Raw genomic sequence first — 17,863 nt, forward strand, 5'->3', positions numbered from 1 at the left:
CCCTTGGCACTGTTTTCTGTGACTGTGATTATACGGTTGGTATGACCGCACACTCGGTTACTTTGTGCCACGCACAGGAGCCTCTCTCTCTTAGTGATTCCCAGGGACACCTGAGGCAGCAGACTCAAAACGACAATGGCAAAATCCAGCCTTTCCCAATTTTCAAGGATTTAATGTACAGCCTAAAGAGTGGGTTCTTGGACAGCCTCTTTGTTTTCTTCTGAATTGTAGTACACTTGCATTCACTGCTACTCCCCCACTCCCTATCGCTTTTTGGATCACATTTCAGTCTGGGAGGGAGTGGGGCAGGGGAGAATATCACGAACAAGTTTCTCCCGAGGGGAAAATGTGCTTTTCAAGGTGGGGAGTGGGGGAGCAGGGAGCCGGTCCAGGCAGGCCACATCAATCTGATCCCCGCACAGCCTGTGCGGACTAAAACGATGGCGACCCCGAGCCCGTTCAGGGCGTCAGCTGCTGAGTCGCCCCTCTGCCCCCGCTCCCCCCGCCCCGGTCCTCTGCGGCGCCGTCGGAGCGAGCCCCGGGGGCGCCCCCGCCGCTCCCCGCCGCACACAAAGGGCCGCTCCCCGCGGGCGCTCGCTGGCGACAAAGGGACCGCGCCGGCCCCGCGGGGTGGGGCCGGGGCCGGGGCGCCCGGCGGCGGAGCTCCGCGGCGGGGCGCGGCGCGGTCGGGCCGGGGCCGGGGCGCCCGGCGGCGGAGCTCCGCGGCGAGGCGCGGCGGGGTCGGGCCGGGGCCGGGGCGCCCGGCGGCGGAGCTCCGCGGCGAGGCGCGGCGGGGTCGGGCCGGGGCCGGGGCGCCCGGCGGCGGAGCTCCGCGGCGGGGCCGCAGCGGGGAACCCGGCGGCAGGGCCGGGGCCGGAGCTCAGGCTCCGGCGGCCGGAAGACAAGGAGGGGGGTGAGGGGTGGGGAGAGGGGAGGACCGGCTCAGCCCAGCTGAAAAGGAGGGCTCGCTCTCCGGTCGCCCCCCCCCCCAAAGTCCTGCCAGCGCTGCTCGTGGGGTGGGGGAAGCAGGCAGAGCCCCCCCCGCGGCAGGCTTCCCGCACCATGGCTCTGTCCTGGAGGAGCTGGCTGGCCAATGAGGGGAGCAAACACCTCTTTCTGGTAGGATGCTGCCCCCGGGGTTCCTCTTTGTAGGGCTGACCTGCTGCCGGGCGCCTCCCCGGGGAAGGCTCTTGAAGCTGGAGCGGAGAAACTTCGTAGCCCCCGAGCCGGCTGAGTGCTGCTTCATGGACAGGGCTAGCCCGGGTGTAGCGTGGAGAGCTCGGCAGGGCGCAGATGAGCCTGAATTGCTGCAGTCGCGGCTATTTGCACGCTCATCCGTGGCATGGTCCCCTCGCTGTACGTGTGCAGGGGGCACAGAGGTCCCAGCCGTGCCTGGTGTTAGGTTACTCTGCGCTTTAGGGAAATACGCCGTTGTGGATGTACGTGCACGTGTGTTTGGGTTGTGGTCCGTACGTAATGTGGACCATGTGTGCTGCTTGCATAGAAGTACACGTGTGTACCATAGCTAGGGGACAATGCAGGCATTTGTGCAATACTGGAACTCGGCACACACCGTATGTATGTGTGTGTTTGCTCTTTGTTAGCTCCTCTTTGCCGAAGTCTGGGGGGGAGAGAGACAAATCTTCCTGGGGGTCATATTCTCCCTGCCTTTTTCTTTGTCTCTTTGTTGCTCGTTTTTGCTCTGAGTCTTTGAATGCAACATGTAACCAAAGATTTAGAGGAATGTTTTGTATGCAGAAGGCTTTGTCAGCTCCTAGTAGTCTACATCATAAAGGTAAAGTTTTGGGAAGTTCACTGAAAACCAAAATTTCTCACTTTTAATATTTTGAAATATTTTTGTTAAATGCTTTCAGTTTGTTTTCCCATTTCATTTCAATTTTTTTATAAAACTACATGTGTATGCATTTTATGATTGACATATTGAAAAGTTTGCACATGTAACTTTCACTTACCATCTCTTGTTTCTTATCTTTTTAATTTTAGTTTTTCTGGCTCTCCCTCAATGTATGGCTCTTCTGGAAAACCTTCCTGCTCTATTATCGTGGGCTGCAGTATTATTATTTGCATCAGATGTTAGGGGTGAGTGACCCAGACATTGCTTTTTGCCCGGGAAGCTGGGATGCTGGCTGAAGGGAAGGGATAGAATGTGTTTGGTAATGAAGGATGACACAGACTGCCTGTAAACTTTGCAAAGTGGGGAAAGATCAAGGAGGAAATTTCTGGGATGCTGCTGACAGTTATTTAGAAGTAGAAAGTTGACAATGTTGAGAATAAAAAGAGCGGTCAAATGTGGGACAGCTATCCTTCCCCCCTCCCTTCTTCCCTTGTTGTGTTCCCAGCTGCAGGCAGGCTTACAGGAACACAAACACAATCAGCGGACAACTGGAGCTCTACTTTTTGTCATCAAAACTTTAGCCAAACTGATGGGTTCTTTTTGGCAAATTCTTTCTAATCTAGTTGTTATGATGCATATTTACTGAAGGGACTCTTTTGCTAAGCCTTAGCTCTTTTCAGTCTTTTATTGTCATCTTCATAAATCCTATGTTATATGTAAATGATTGTAATCTATATAATTTCAGTTTTGCTTTCTAAATGCAAAGTCTTGGAATCTGAATTTAGTGGAGACTTGACTATTCCATGTCAGCAACATCTACCATCACTACCAAAAAAACCCACAGAAGGTAGTTTTTGGGGGTGATATATGGATCTGCCCTTCGAGGTTATCCATAGGTAATAACTATCTAGTTGCAACTGTTTGAAATGACATCTATGTAAAGGGATAGATTAAGAGTTAAAAATTTTCTGAAAAATGCTCTAGGGTTGCTCAGAATTTTAGAATCTGGGAAAAAGTGGATGAGTAACATGATGCTTTGTAACAATATGTCATAATCTGGAATGGATTTCAATGACAAATTGACGCAGGGCTAAAACACAGATAGCATGCATCCTAAACCTCTGCAGATGATCCGGGTTTTAGCTTTGGTAGATCCAGGATATATTTTTTTCATATGATTGATATCATTGTCATACCCAGCCAGTTTCATAAGTTTTTGTGAACTTATCTCTTTTTTTCTTCTTATGGGTCTCGGATATGTTCAAGAAATGAATCTTAGCCAGTAGTGCAAAATGAGGGAATGAAAATATTTGAATACTTTATGATGACCTTCGGATAGAAAAAGTATGAAAACATATTTAATTTTACCATGATCTATAATGGCTTTGGAGCGTAGTGCATCCATTTGAAAAGTGTTTTTGCTCCCGGTAGAGAAAGTGGATTGTTTATAAAGCAAATGTTCTTGAATCAACACGTTGGGCCACGTTGTCAGCTGGTATCAGTCAGCAAAGTTCCACTCAATTCGGAAGAGTCACTCAGCTTGTACTAGCTAGTGGGGGGTTTTCTTATACTTTAGAGTGAAAGAAACCTACAAAATAATAGAACACAATCAGGCTTACAGATTCAGAACCTGTGAGATGATTCAAGCAACAGCCTCATTGTCTTGAGCAGGAGATAAGAACCAAGAGGCCATGCATTTGAATCCATCTAAACCAGTGTCTCCAGTTATGGAAAAATACCGAAAGAATGTAAAGACTATTTAAAAAGAGGAGGAATGTGAAGAGTCAAGTCTAAAATATTCTTTTAATCAAAGTCCTAAAACTAATTTAAAAACTTTGCAAACATTAAAAACGGTAAAAGATTCTTGCCATTTATTTTTTTGCAGTTTGTCTAAATATAATTTTTAGATTTTGAAGTTAGCTTCCCCCCTTCTCCTGAATGTATTTGCATGCGCATATAAATTGTACAAAATGTTTTACAAGGGCTGGAAAACTGAGCCTGGTTTTAGTTTCTTCAGGAAACAGAGAACAAGCACAGCCGTACTACAGCTGCTATTACATTCCATGAGGGTTTGTGCTCCTCTTCTTTCTCTACATTGCTTTGTGTAGCCACTGATCATTTCATGACCCATCTCTGTAAACAACCTCCTTTCTGAAGGATGAGTGGCATGCAGTATCTCTGTGTGCCATTTCATGATGTTTAAAATTTTTGACATTTAGGTGCAAATTCTTCATTTATAATTCAATGACTGGGTTATTTTTTTGTCTTAAGAGGACGAACCTTTTTTTTTTTTTTTTACAGATACTCCCCTAAAAGTTTGCTCCTTTTTCCAGGCAGTCAGCAATTAAGGGCAAAAGGAATGACATTTTTTTGTAAATTTTTGATTAAAAAAACCCAGCAACTCTTGGTTTTCGGTGAGGTGTGCTGAAAACTTTTTTCTCTCTGTGTGCTGTGATAAAGTAAAATCTCCTTAAGAACTGGAGCTCTGAAAGATTTACCACAGATAATTTTATTGATCAAGTAACAGGTTGGAGAACAAGAAGAATAACTGTAGGAAATCATATTATGATATGAAATATAATCTGGGACTGAATACCCTGAATATATTCAACTCTTTGCAATCTTTTTATGTCGTTTCCTTCGGATGTGAGAAAGAAGAAAGTAAGATTATTCTTTCCTTCAGTGGTCACTGAGGGAGAATATCCTTCTACATGAGAAGGAAGCTCAGTTTTATTCTTTGCCCATTCTGCAATCGATGACCTTGAGCAAGGCGCTTAGAACAGGATTTTAAAATGTGTTTAGATACATAACTCTCAGTGAGATGTATCAGTCAGTCTTTCTAATCCTTAATTCTGCACCTTTAAAATGGTGATAATTGCACTGCTGTGTTCTGGACATGTGATGAAAATCTCAATTTTTCATGATTTAATAAGAAAGTGTAAACTTTTGGCATTGTTTAGCCTGAAGAAGAGAAAGCTGTGGAGGAATACAACAGGAGTCAAAGGCATTAAATTGTAGGAGGAGGGTATTAGGCATATTGTAAGCTACAAAATTTAGTGGATAATCTTCTTTTGTCTGAACTATCACCATTTTGTTCAGTTTGAAATCTACTGAGAAAATCTGAGTCCTACCGAGGAGACCAGGAATTCTTTTTGATGTGAAATCTCCATCCGTGGAGGTTTTCAAGAACCAATTGTGCAAAACTCTGAGCAACCTAGTCTGAGTTCGATGTTGAACCTGGCTGGAGTGGGAGGTTGCACTTTCCGAGTTCACTTCCAGCCAGAATGATTCTATGCTTATGTAATTCTTGCTAGGTAAGTTAAACTAGAACCTCGGGGATGTAAAACCCTTCCCAATTCTTTTTTCTTGAGAAACCTTGAAGTCATCTTTGGATACAAATCATAGTCTTACCAAATAAGTACTTTCACTGCCTCTGGTTCAGGAACATGATTCAGATAAAGAATTTCATTTTCGTTATTCAATAAGAAAGTGTAAACTTTTGGCATTGTTTATCCTAAAGAAGAGAAAGCTTTGGAGAAAAACAACAGGCACTGATTACATATAAAAGATTATGGGAAGAGGAAAGGAATATTTTCTTGTCCGTGTTGGTGGTAGATAGAGAAACGATGTAGCAGGCTTGAATTACAGAAAGGAAGATTAATAGATTACTTACATGAATATGAAGTCTTCTTTGTTGGAGGTTTTATATCTGCTGGGTCAGAGATGATTAATTTCCTTGCAGACTGCAATTTTTCTCCCTTCACATTAGCTTGGCTACTTTTTCCAACAAGATTGCTTGCATCTGACCAACAAATTCAGTCCCATGTTCAGTATTGGCCTTATTATAGGTCTCAAACCTTGCTTATAACAGCATTAAACTGAATACCTGTTATCTGTTGCTTGAGTTCCCCAAGAACAGAAAAAGCATTGGACTCATTTTGTCATGGCATAAAAAGTTTTCTCTCTAGTCTGTGCCCAAATAACTTTAATGTAGTCAAATGGATATTAGTGGAAGAGATAAGCTTCTGGGTTTCAGACCAAAGTGAAGAAAATTGATCCTCAGAAGGGTCCCCTTGGGAAAGGACTGCATAACTGAAAATGGGATTGAAAAGAAAACTGCTTCCTGACAATTTTAGCTGTACAGTTGCTGCCTCCTTACTGTGCATTACTGTTCGTTACATTGATATCTTCTTTATTTACTGCTTGGAATGTATTCCAGATGTTCCAGTAAGTTGCACTTGTCTCTTTGCTAGTTTATCATGATGATAAGGTTTTACAAATTGAGGCCAAGTTCTACTTTCACTGATCCTTGGGGAACCACACTGCAGTCTATTTTCGACACGCATCGAAGCATTGAAGGGAGTTGTGTACATTGAGCCTTTATTTTCTGTAATATAGTGTTTTTAGTTATTTAATTGCCTTTTAACCAGAGTACTTGAGATTTGCTCTTTAAAGTGTTACATGTAGCAAAAATATTTACTAATTGATTGTTATGTTGCTATGGAAGCTACGTAAATGTGTATATATAGAATGTCCTTGTGAAGACTGAGGGTTTTAGTCTACAAGACTTTATCCTGATAGCCCCCTTGAATTTGAAAGCAGATCTCTTCTTGCCTTCTCTTTGCCTCATAGATTTTTGCTATGTTTGCTAAAACATTTTTTTCTTCATCTATTTGTCCTTCCTGGACAGTCCATCATTGCTACGGTTGTTCTGAGCCAATGAAGAACTTGGGTTTTGCACCATGTAGTTCTTATGTTTGCTTTTTTTTTTTTTTTTTTTTTTTTTTTTGTTCCCTCAAGTGGCAGTGATGCTGTGAAGGGTATCTATACTCACAGAACAGTTGAAGTTGGAAGGGACCTCTGGAGATCACCTAGTCCAACCGCGCGCTGCTCAGGCAGGGTCCTAAAGCACATTGCCCAGGAGCCTATCCAGATGGTTGGAAGGAGAGTGACTCTAGAACAGTGACATCCCTTCCAGCTTGTATGTATATCACTCTGCCTGCCACAAAAAAGAAATATGTAGCTCAGCAACACTGACAAAAATATTTTTTTTAAAATTTTACTTCCTGAAGTCAAGATTATAAAAGATTATAAATGAAAACACGATTTGGAAAGCATTAGAGAATTTGGATGAAATGAACTCCAGATTAGGATAGTTGCTTTCTTCAGATAACATGGCTGATATAAGCGGAATGAGGAGTACCTGTAACACATAGAGACTGCATATATAATGAGAGCATGACCTAAATGTGAGGGCAGAAAGAGAGAGAAAACCTATAAAGACTGCCTAATTGGTGAGTTCCAAGTGTACTGGGATAATATTGACTCTCAGTAGTACAGGGAGGATAACACATTACCTCATAAAAGGAACTAAAAATGTTGTTGCCGTCGTCTGCTCCTGATGTTTTTTGCTTTTTATATCAGATCCAGACTCTGATTAATGTATGCTAGCGTAAGATATAAGTCAAATCAGTGCAGAGAATTGGGCTCCTGTTTAATTCTTAGTGTAGAGAGCTGCAGTTGTTTTATTTTGTCAAATGTGATATATAATTTTGAAAAGTGTATTTTAAATATATTAGAGCTATACTTAGCTTTAAAGTAACTTTTAAAGGATTGCAGTGTGAGAAGATGGGTTTTATAGAGCTCTGCCTTGCAACCTCCCATCTTCAGGAACAAAATTAAGTCAAAATTTTATAGAAGTTTTCAGGTGTCCTGGTGGGTTTCTGCTACCCTCACATTTTCCTTCCTTTCGGTTTCGCTGGGTTTTCTTCCTAGATCTCCGGCCAGATTTGGTAGGCCTAATGGGAACAATTACTATCTGTACTATTCAGGCTTGTCCTTCATCTTAGATTATTTGCACTCTGTTATTCAAAACAAAGAATACTCTATAAAGAAAAGGAAATCAGGTCAAAAGGAGGCACATTGTGTAGCACAGTTTGTCCCACCTATGAAAATAAATATTTTTAGCTCTCCAGTACTGATTTGGAGAGGTAGTATCTGACCTGTATCTGCAGAGGAATATGTTGCTTATGAGTCTTCCCACAGCCTTTCAGGTTGCTATGAACTACAGAAGATAAAGAAAGTTAAAGGCCTACAGCGAGAGTCGAGTGTGACGTCTCTTCAGCATCAAGACGTAGTTAGGATTGTTGCTTGTAGGCAATAAAGGCTTGTGAATCAGGGAAGGATCACTTTTAGGTATTGAAAGAAGGATTTCCTATTTTCTTCCATTCTTTACTACAAATGATGACTCCTTGCTTCTCTGTCCTACTTTGTACATTGTATTAGTGTAGCCTGGAGTCCATCCTGAGTACTGTGGGACCATAGACAGCGAGAGCTGAAGAGCTTACATTCCCACTGTATCTCTGGAGCCCTTTTGTGCTGTGGAGAAGGAAAATACTGTGATTGCTTTATGCTTGCCTGAGAGAAAAGCTTGTCTGGTTTTTAGGATACCAACTTTAAGCTTGTAGCAGGTCCAGTTCACTGCTATACCTGCCACAGTCTGCCTCTGTGAATTTGATCAATTCTTGAGCTTCTCTATGCCTCATTGCCCCTCCATAAAGTGGAATAACAGCGTGTGTTGTACTGGGTGTGCAAAGCACAGAAAGAGGCTGTCAGATGCTTAGATTTGATGATAATGAAGATGATGGAGAGTGTCCAGCAGATGTTTTAGGAGTAGGTTTTCCTCTTGAAGCAATTTCACATGCTGCTAACGTGAAATAACATTTTTTATTTTCCCTAAGACAATGATACTCTTCAAGAAGAGCGGAGGATTATTTTTCTCTCATTTCTTAGCTAGTTAATGAGGATATATATTCCCTTCTAGAACCAAGGAGTTGCCTCGGAGCAAAAAAAAAAAAAAAAAAAAAAAAGATCTTTTATTCTACTATTATTTAAAAATCCAGCAATCCACTATGTTAGTTTGTTACTATGCCACCCAGGCAATGCAAAGGAAGTCAAGAAAAAGACTGCTTGGAAGCCATTTGGAAAGAATTAGTTTCATGGGGATATTTTAAGCCTTTGACTATACTTTAGGAATAAACTTAGTTCTCCATTATACTTCTGGAGGCTGTATGAACTGTGATTCTAAGCATTGCTAAATGCATTTCTTTACCATTGTTTTTAAATTGCTCATGAGCTTATTGCAGCAAAGTATCCAATTTTAGTTCTTTAGGGTAAAACCTTAAAACTAACCATTAGTGAGTAATTGTGACATTTTCTATCCAAATGTTTGAATCAGACTTTCCTAGAAGTGTCCTGCATTTTTTGGGAAGTCATTTCCTGCTCTTCCCCCCTCCCCCTTTTGCACTAATGCTTATAGCATTGAATTAGAATTAAGATAAGGGCATTCTTCCATAGGAATTGCATATACATAAATATTTATTAAATAATAACATAGAAAAACACAAAGCAAGGTTAGTAGGGTGGCTTCTCAGACTAAAGGCCTCACTGCAGCACAAAAACTTGTATTTCAGTGGTGGGTTACTAATACTTCTCCTTCTCCCTTTACTGCTCCCTCCCTTGGCCATCCGTGAATTACCTTTCTTCTAACGAGATACATGTTGTGAGTTGTTCAGTACACAAAGACTATATGTTTTATAGCACCAATGAAATGAAATGCAACTCAGTAACTTCAAACAACAGTTATTTCTTCAAAAAGGAGATTGTGTGACAAGTAATGTAAAATTAGTGATTGTCAAGCTAGGCTAGATTAAAAAAAATGTGACTCATTGTTAATAAAGCTAGTTTGAGAAAGAGAATTCACCTTTCCTCTTGTATTCTTCCTTCCTTGGATTTGAGGAAGGCTTTGAAGAACTGGGAAGGCTGTTCTTAAGATTTATCTGCTCCTTATAGTTGATTCAGTTTTTTGTACCAGTTAAAATATTTGGCATCTTACCTATTTCTTACAACAAATTATTTCATGCATTTAATAATGTATAGTGTAGAAGTAACTCTATTCCAAATTAATCTAAACTAGAGTGTTTTGTTGAAATTTTACAAGAAGAATAGTTATATTCAATAAAAATATCTTGGATAACTGCTACCCTGCCTAGTGTATGTTTAAACTCAAAGACAACAAAAATTATTGAGAAACTCATATCATGTGGGTCATATAATAGAAATTGCTACACTTTTTTGAATTCCTTTGCTTATTAACTGTATGGTGACATATTTTAGCTTTTGGATGTTAGTCAACAGCTACAAGAGTAGTTCAGCTAACTTCTGGCTTTTGCATAAACTTTAGTTCTAAATAACTCTTGTGTTTTTTGTGCCATGCTCATTTAATCACTGGAATTCCGTAACCCATCAGCAAGCTCTAATAAAAATGTTTATATGCTTTTAATGACCATGTTTTTGAAGTTATTGCTTTTATGAGGTGTATAGCTTATTTTTAGCTTCCCTTTAGAGGAAGAATAATTAATGAAAATAGAGACAGTCTTGTATATCTAGGCTGCACATTATAGAGACATTTTACTTATCATTAAGTCTAATCATTTCAATGATATTGCTATTTTATCTGATAGTCCAAAAGTATTTATGATGTTCTAAAGTTACTTTAAGGTAATGTGAGCGACGATAGAGAAATATTTATTGTGGTTGTTCACTTTTTTTAATGACACTTTGAAGCAGAAAGGGACTTTCAGTATTCAGTACTATAAAATCTCAATTCAGTTGCTGAGGTTGTAGTCATTGTAGTTGGTACTCAGTTGTAGTCATTGCACTTACAGAAAAATCTGTACCAATAGGGGGAGTCGAGAGAAAACAAGAGAGAATGATCTAAACTCCAAAGCACATGACTTGTGAAGGAAGAATGGCAAGAATTGAGTTTGTTTAGTCTCTAGGAGAGAAAACTGAAGAGGAAAGAGATGATTAGTAGCTGTCAAATATCTGAAGAGTTGTTACTGCAGAATAGGGAATAAACTTTTCTCATCGTACATGCTAACAGGGTGTGAAGTAACAGATAAAATAGAAGCAAGGGAGATTCTATATAAGAAAAAAATGACTAATTTCTAACGTCCTCACTGCAAGAAATAGTGGAGGAGAGCTGTGGGCTGGGAATGGACTAGATGGCATGGCTCATTCTAGCCCTCAGTAGGTTGCTAGTTCCTCTGCTGTAAAAGTCCTGTTTGGTGCACCTTCTGTGGGAACTGTTCACTGGATGTTCTGCAGGGATCATACAGAATCACAGAATGGTTGAGGTTGGACAGGACCTCTGGAGATCATCAAGTCTAACCCCCCTGCTCAAGCAGGGTCCTCTAGAGCACATTGCCCAGGATTGCATCCAGGCAGGTTTTGAATATCTCCGGGGGAGGAGACTCCACTACCTCTCTGGGCAACCTGTTCCAATGCTCTGTCACCCTCACAGGGAAGAAGGTTTTCCTCAGGTTCAGATGGAACTTCCTGTGGTTCAGTTTGTGCCCATTGCCTCTTGTCCTGTTGCTGGGCACCACGGAGAAGAGGCTGGCCTCATCCTCTTGACACTCCCCCTTCAGATACTTGTACACGTTGATGAGATCCCCTCTCAGTCTTCTCTTCTCCAGACTGAACAGGCCCAGCTCTTGCAGCCTTTCTTCAGAGAGGTGCTCCAGTCCCCTCATCATCTTGGTAGCCCTCTGCTGGACTCTCTCCAGTGGTGCCATGTCTCTCTTGCACTGGGGAGCACAGAACTGGACACAGGACTCCAGGGGAGGCCTCCCCAGGGCTGAGGAGAGGGCGAGGATCACCTCCCTCCACCTGCTGGCAACACTCTGCCTAATGCACCCCAGGAGACCATTGGCCTTCTTGGCCACAAGGGCACACTGCTGGCTCATGGTCAGCTTGTCCACCAGGACACCTAGGTCCTTCTCTGCAGAGCTGCTTTCCAGCAGGTCAACCCCCAGCCTGTCCTGGTGCCTGGGGTTCTTCCTCCCTAGGTGCAGGACCTTGCACTTGCCTTTGTGGAACTTCAGGAGGTTCCTCTCCAGCCTGGCCAGGTCCCTCTGAAGGGCAGCACAGTCTTCTGGTGGGTCAGCCACTCCCCCCAGTTTAGGATCATCAGCAAACTTGCAGAGGGTGCACTCTGTGCCTTCCTCCAGGTCATTGATGAATACATTGAACAAGACTGGACCCAGCACTGACCCCTGGGGGACACCGCTAGCTACAGGCCTCCAACTTGACTCTGCACCATTCACCACAACCCTCTGAGCTCGGCCATCCAGCCAGTTCTCAATCCATCTCACTCTCCACTCATTCAACCCACACTTCTTGAGCTTACCTACGAGGATGTGATGGGAGACAGTGTCCAAAGCCTTGCTGAAGTCCAGGGAGACAACATCCACTGCTCTGCCCTCATCTACCCAGCCAGTCATCCCATCAGAGAAAGCTATCAGATTGGTCAAGCATGATTTCCCTTTGGTGAATGCATGCTGACTACTCCTGATCACCTTCTTGTCCTCCAGATGCTTAGTGAGGACCTCCAGGAGGAGCTGTTCCCTCACCTTTGCAGGGATGGAGGTGAGAAATTGAGGAGAAAAACCTTTCTGCTTCATTTATTTCCAGGGATGATAATGATACATCTCAACTCCTCTAGGGACTGGTTTTAGTTACTCTTTCAGGCTCCTGAAAAGCAATCCTGTCACACAAACAAAATTCATTTTGAAAAGTTGCTCTAATAATTGATGGAAAGGGGAGAAATGTTTCTCTCCAGATAAAAAGATAGCATGCCATGTGTACAGTTGTTTTTCTAGTACATGTGAAGCAACATGAAGCTCCACTGATTCGATGTGTCCAGAGAACATGTGAGTTGTTCAGATTCAAAGCAAAAAAAGGAGGTTTAATACTGGCATTTGAAAAATTGCAGCGTCTCTTCTCTGTATAATCTAACTCTTGCTCTATTTGTTCAGCTAGGATTGTGTATTAGCAGAGCCTCAGCATCTGTCCTCAATCTCAACTGCTGCTTGGTCCTTTTACCAATGTGCCGTGTTCTCTTGGCCTTCCTCCGAGGATCTCAGAAGGTAAGCACCAACTTCAGAACAGCAGTTAAAAAGAAAATGGTCCTGTGTTCTTTATAGTTTAAAAAATAATAGAAAAATGTTATGTCCCTATGTATGTTTATTACGCAATATGTGCCTGCATAGCGCAGGTATCATCCAACCTGATATCTTAGTTATCCTGGGAGGAAGAAGGGTTCTGGAAAAGCTAAAAGGATTTGGTTTCCACATTGATATTCTTTACATAATTTTAGTTGCTTGTGATTCACCAGTTACTTTGGCAAAGATAGAAGTAATGCTTTTGGGGAACATCTGTGTTTTCTAGATGGCTGCACATTGAACATGCCAGTTCTGCTCATCGTGTGACAGCACATATAAAATATGAAATCTGTAAAATACACATATGTATGCATACATAAATAGGTCTCTGTCCCTGTGTTCTTGCTCGCTTAAGAGTTAATGACCCTTTTAAGAGTTAGTGATGGAATTCATAAGTTTTAAGGCAAGAACAGACATCACTTTATGGGCTCTTCACAACCGGATAATATTGAATCAATGGCAATTTTTTCATCAAGACCTTGAATTTGCCTCATTATCTTGATCCTATTGTGTTTAAATTTTAGTATTGTGCTTGCAAAGACATTTAACCTAGTAAAATCTGATGTTGCTATTAAATCACCTCAGTTACTCTTAGTATTTTTTTTCTTTGCTTTATTTTAGAAGAGAGATTGCTTGAATTCTTCTCTTATTAGGTTGCCAGCAGGAAAACCAGAAGGCTGCTAGATAAAAGTAAAACTTTTCATGTGACATGTGGTGTCACAATATGCATCTTTTCAGGTAAGATCTGACTGCGATGAGCAGCAGCTCATTTTGGAAACCCATTAAACAAACCAGTATCTTATGCTTTTTCTTTTACAGTACATTTGGGGGTAGTCTTGCTCTGTACTTTCCTGCATTAAATTGTGAATGTATTCACAGATGTGTATGTTTTTTGTTTTGTTTTTCCTTTAAACCTGTGGAGTTATATTTCAGTGCTGAGACTTTCCTTAGAATTCCAGTTTCTAAACGGATAGGTATATAAGATCATATAAGGTTAAAAGGTATATGAGGATAAAAGATGCTGTTAGGTATGACCTGAAGAATTTAAGTGAAGAAACAGGGTGGAAACAGATGGAAGAGACTTATTTGCAGAAGAGGGAGTAGTGGTGGCAACTACCCCATTTAGTGTAGTAGTAACATTCTTTGATAGACATCTTTGTCTCCCAGATGAACATTGCAGTACAGAAATGATTTCTATAGTGTAAAAAAAATCTTAAAATATGTAGCACTTTCTACCACAAATACCTGTCTGACTTACTTAAAATATACATATATATCCTTAGGCCCTGATGCATCCCATGCAGGTAATATGGTTACAGCTGGGTAGCTGGGCAGCTGCTTTTCTTTAGTAGTTCAGAACAACATCTACCTCCTGCTTACTAACCTCAACTTTACTCTGATTTTTAGTCGTACATGTTGCTGCTCATCTGGTGAATGCTCTTAACTTCTCTGAGAACTACAGTGAAGACTTCCTGGCACTAAATGTAGCAAACTATCGTGGTGAAGTAAGCCATCCATTCTTTTATATTTTACTTTAAAATATGTAATTTATATATGTAGTTAATTAGTTATCCAGTTCCATTGTATGATCGATCCATTGTATTGAGTATACAGTGCTGCTGGTTCTGTGCACTGAAAATGCGGCATCATGTGGGTTATTGTGGATTTTATTTCCTCCTCTGGACAAGCATATTAGTAGCCATTCTGTTTAAGACGGCATAATCCACACCTATTGGTTTGTGAGGTGGAGAATGCTGTTATCAAGTTGTTCTGCCTTGTGCTTCTTTTCTCAGCTTCTCTCTCTTCCTTGGCTGGCCCTGGTCGAGCTACTTCTACAACTGTTTTGGGAAAATGCATTCTGCATTTGCAGTATTGAGTATATAGTGCTATGTGGCACACGCTGAGGATTAGAGGATAATGAGATTTGAGACTGATTTTGCACTTTTAAACTGCTGATGATCTACACGGGGAATTGTAGCATGTATGTTAAGAGTTAGAATTAGATATCTGCATGAGCTGGTCTGGAGGCTGATTTTACTTATGAAATACTTTGGATGACTGTTCTGTCTGTGAAGTAGATCTTTTGGGGACATACCAGAGTTCTAGTCCCTTCTCCAGTACATTTTGCACTGGAGAGTTATTAGAAGATTTTAGAAGCAAGGCCAGAGCCCAGGACATTTTCTCTGCTGGGCTACGATCACGCTCTCTCTTGGTTCTATTCATTCTAGTCTCAAGTGTGCATTTCTTTTTTACCAACTTCATTGGGAAAGATCTAGAATGACCCCATGCCAGCTGCATCTTTTCATGGAAAAGGAGACCTTGACTCAGCCAAGACTCACAGGACCTAAAACCAAAGTCTCCCACTCCCTGGGTGAATGATCTAATCAATGAGCTATTATAGGGAAGGCAGACGTACCAACACCAACTATTGTGTTGAGGTTCTGGATTAAACTCATCTATCTGTTAGGAGTGGTCAGATACACTTAGCCTTATCAGGAACTTTGTGGGGAGTTTACCTCAGGCAAGAGCATACCAGAGTATGCATGGCAGCTTGTGCTAAGCTATCTTAGGAATTTTGCTATACAAAATGGAGATAGCAACAAATTTTTAGTACCTCTAGGATCATAACATCCTGGATTTTAGGTACTTTAATAGCTCTTGAACCCTTGTCCTTGAATTCTACCTAAGTAATTTCGTAACTGTGGTTAGGCTGGATATTACTGGCATCTTCTGTACATGCGTGGAAGTGAGTGTGCCGTTTCGATGGGGACAGGGTCAGGGAGAGGGAAGCTTAGTTTTGCCTGACCTATATGAAAACTGCCCACCTCCCCTTCTTACATTTTACCTCAAATTAAACAAAGTTGTTTTTCACAATGAGGATAAGACTTTAAGAGGCTTAGGACTCAGGGGGAGTAAGGCAGTTTTCTGTGGGGATGGTGTATCACCTCTTCCCCTCTTCAAAGATCTTCTCTACCTCTACCTTTATATATGCAGTAAAGAGCAGGAACATCTGGCCTTGTAGTGTCAGCTCCTTTGTGTTCACTCCTGCTTCACTGGAGTACACTGCAAATCTTTTGGTGATGTGAATGGCAGGAAAATGATCACTGCTTGTCTTGTATTTAACTTCAAAACCTCTATTTATTCTGCTATCCTTTGTCCTCCCGAAGTATAAGGCAACTGCATTAAGTTAGGCTTTCAAAAATAAATATCTATAAAATTATCTGAATCCCAATTTTTCACAGCAGATTAGAATTGTCTTCACTGGGAGAATGCAAAGGCTAAAGGTTTAGTTTATGTTGAATAGCAGTCAGTGTAATCTATTACCAAGTACCACATTCATTCCTGCAGATTTAGCGACTGCTTATGCTATCAAGCGCAAGAGATTTATGAGCTACTTATTATTATTACATTATTCATATGGAGTTAAAAACATTTTTGCCTGTTTTTCAGGACCCAAGGAAACTTCTTTTTGCTACTGGTAAGTCTGTTGCAAAACTGAATAAGAAAGTTTGCTGCTTCTCATCGTCACTCACTAGACAAAACATTTTGATCCTGTTTTTGTGTGTTCTATTTGTTATAACTCAGCTAGGTTGAGATGTACTATTTGTATTAATATAATCTAGGTTTGCTTATCCAATAGTCAGGAGGGAGGAGTTACATAAGCCTCTGTAGCTGGATGAGGAACGTCTTCAAAGTTGTTGTTCCACAGATGAGTCAGTGGAAAATCGTTAGTTTCAAACAGATTCTGCATAATGTGAAAAACAAACTCCTAAATGATCCAATTTCTAGAAAAAGAAACATAACAAAAAAGCACTCTACTTGCTTCAGCTGGTTTATTTAAGGGTTGATTTGACTTCAGAGCAATCTAAACTGTTACACAGGAGTCAAACTTCAGTACTCGTAAAAATTAAATGAGCAAAGACATTTTTGGTGCAGGAATTCAGAGAGGAACAACATTTAGGTGTGAAGAGGTAGGCACAAGTCTGAACTATAGTTCCTCTCAAACAGATAAAGGTCCTTTCTGATATCATCTCTCTTTCACCCTTAATTAGGTCAAATGTTGAAATATTGGCTTGGTTGCGTTTAGGCCAAGATCCAAGGAATCAAGCTAAATAGCAGTGGATTTCGGTTGCTGAATGGGATTCCAGATGTGTCAATCTCAATAGGTTAACTAGGATTAGCAGTCTGTGGGAAACTACTCTCTGAAAATATGGAGCAAGCTTCAGATTAGGTAAGCGTAGAGGAAGTATGAAAGTGAAATGATAGAAAATAAGGTGTAAGTTAAATCCTAACTAGAAATAGTTTGGATATCTGCTGTAGTTAGCAAATCAGTAGTGGACTGCTGTAAGAGCGTAACTCACAGATGAAGGAGTAAAAGAGGGGGAGGGCAAGATTGTATCTAGTACCTTGGATGAAGAAGAAGGACTTGGGGTGGAGAATCGGTGTAGAGGCCCCATCACATATTGTCGCATCTTCTGGGGACACCTCAAGATCTGTGCAGTTCACTCTTGAGCAGAGGACCTGCAAGGTGGAACTCCTTTATCTTGCAGGCGATCAGGAAAAAGTTCCAAATGTTTTTAAAAATGTGAGTCCATTATTTCAGAAAAGGATGATTCCAAGTCATCTTAAAAGTATGATGACCTAATCACTTCCTATCCTGAAGACTGGCAATTATGGTTTGTACGTGGGAGTGCTCAGGCAGGGACCAAGATTTTGCTACACTAGTCATTCTACAAACAAGGAAAAACATGACCCTCTTCCCAGACAGTTCAGGACTGGATTTATTGGCTGATTTTTTTATACAGTGGCGAGAAGGTATAAAGAAGAGCTGGAATCATTTACAGTGTGATAGCTTTACAGATCAGTCCAGGAAGGAACCTCTCTGTGTAACGGTGTGAGGGTAACTATGGGAGGAATAAATATTCAAGATTATAGTTAGGGA

At 41.2% G+C, this 17,863-nt stretch overlaps 1 protein-coding gene across 13 annotated transcripts in view; it reads left to right on the forward strand.

The window, feature by feature from the left end:
* Nucleotides 1–323: 323 nt before the first annotated feature.
* Nucleotides 324–17,863, forward strand: part of NOX4 (NADPH oxidase 4) — a 108,291-nt gene continuing 90,751 nt past the window's right edge. For 3 of the 13 annotated variants that reach the window (XR_011138755.1, XR_011138756.1, XR_011138757.1), the window contains exons 1-6: nucleotides 1,301–1,795; nucleotides 2,005–2,100; nucleotides 12,740–12,846; nucleotides 13,575–13,659; nucleotides 14,329–14,426; nucleotides 16,372–16,399. Coding sequence is in view for 10 of the 13 variants with exons in the window: in XM_068930531.1 (XP_068786632.1) it covers nucleotides 1,438–1,795; nucleotides 2,005–2,100; nucleotides 12,740–12,846; nucleotides 13,575–13,659; nucleotides 14,329–14,426; nucleotides 16,372–16,399 (772 nt within the window). In the remaining 3 variants the exon portion in view is untranslated. Of the gene's footprint in view, nucleotides 361–992; nucleotides 1,796–1,941; nucleotides 2,101–12,735; nucleotides 12,847–13,574; nucleotides 13,660–14,328; nucleotides 14,427–16,371; nucleotides 16,400–17,863 lie in introns of those variants that run through there. The other 10 variants (XM_068930534.1, XM_009689093.2, XM_009689097.2 and 7 more) reach the window with 10 other exon arrangements.

The sequence above is a fragment of the Struthio camelus genome, chromosome 1, assembly GCF_040807025.1.
Source record: "Struthio camelus isolate bStrCam1 chromosome 1, bStrCam1.hap1, whole genome shotgun sequence".
Classification (NCBI taxonomy): domain Eukaryota; kingdom Metazoa; phylum Chordata; class Aves; order Struthioniformes; family Struthionidae; genus Struthio; species Struthio camelus.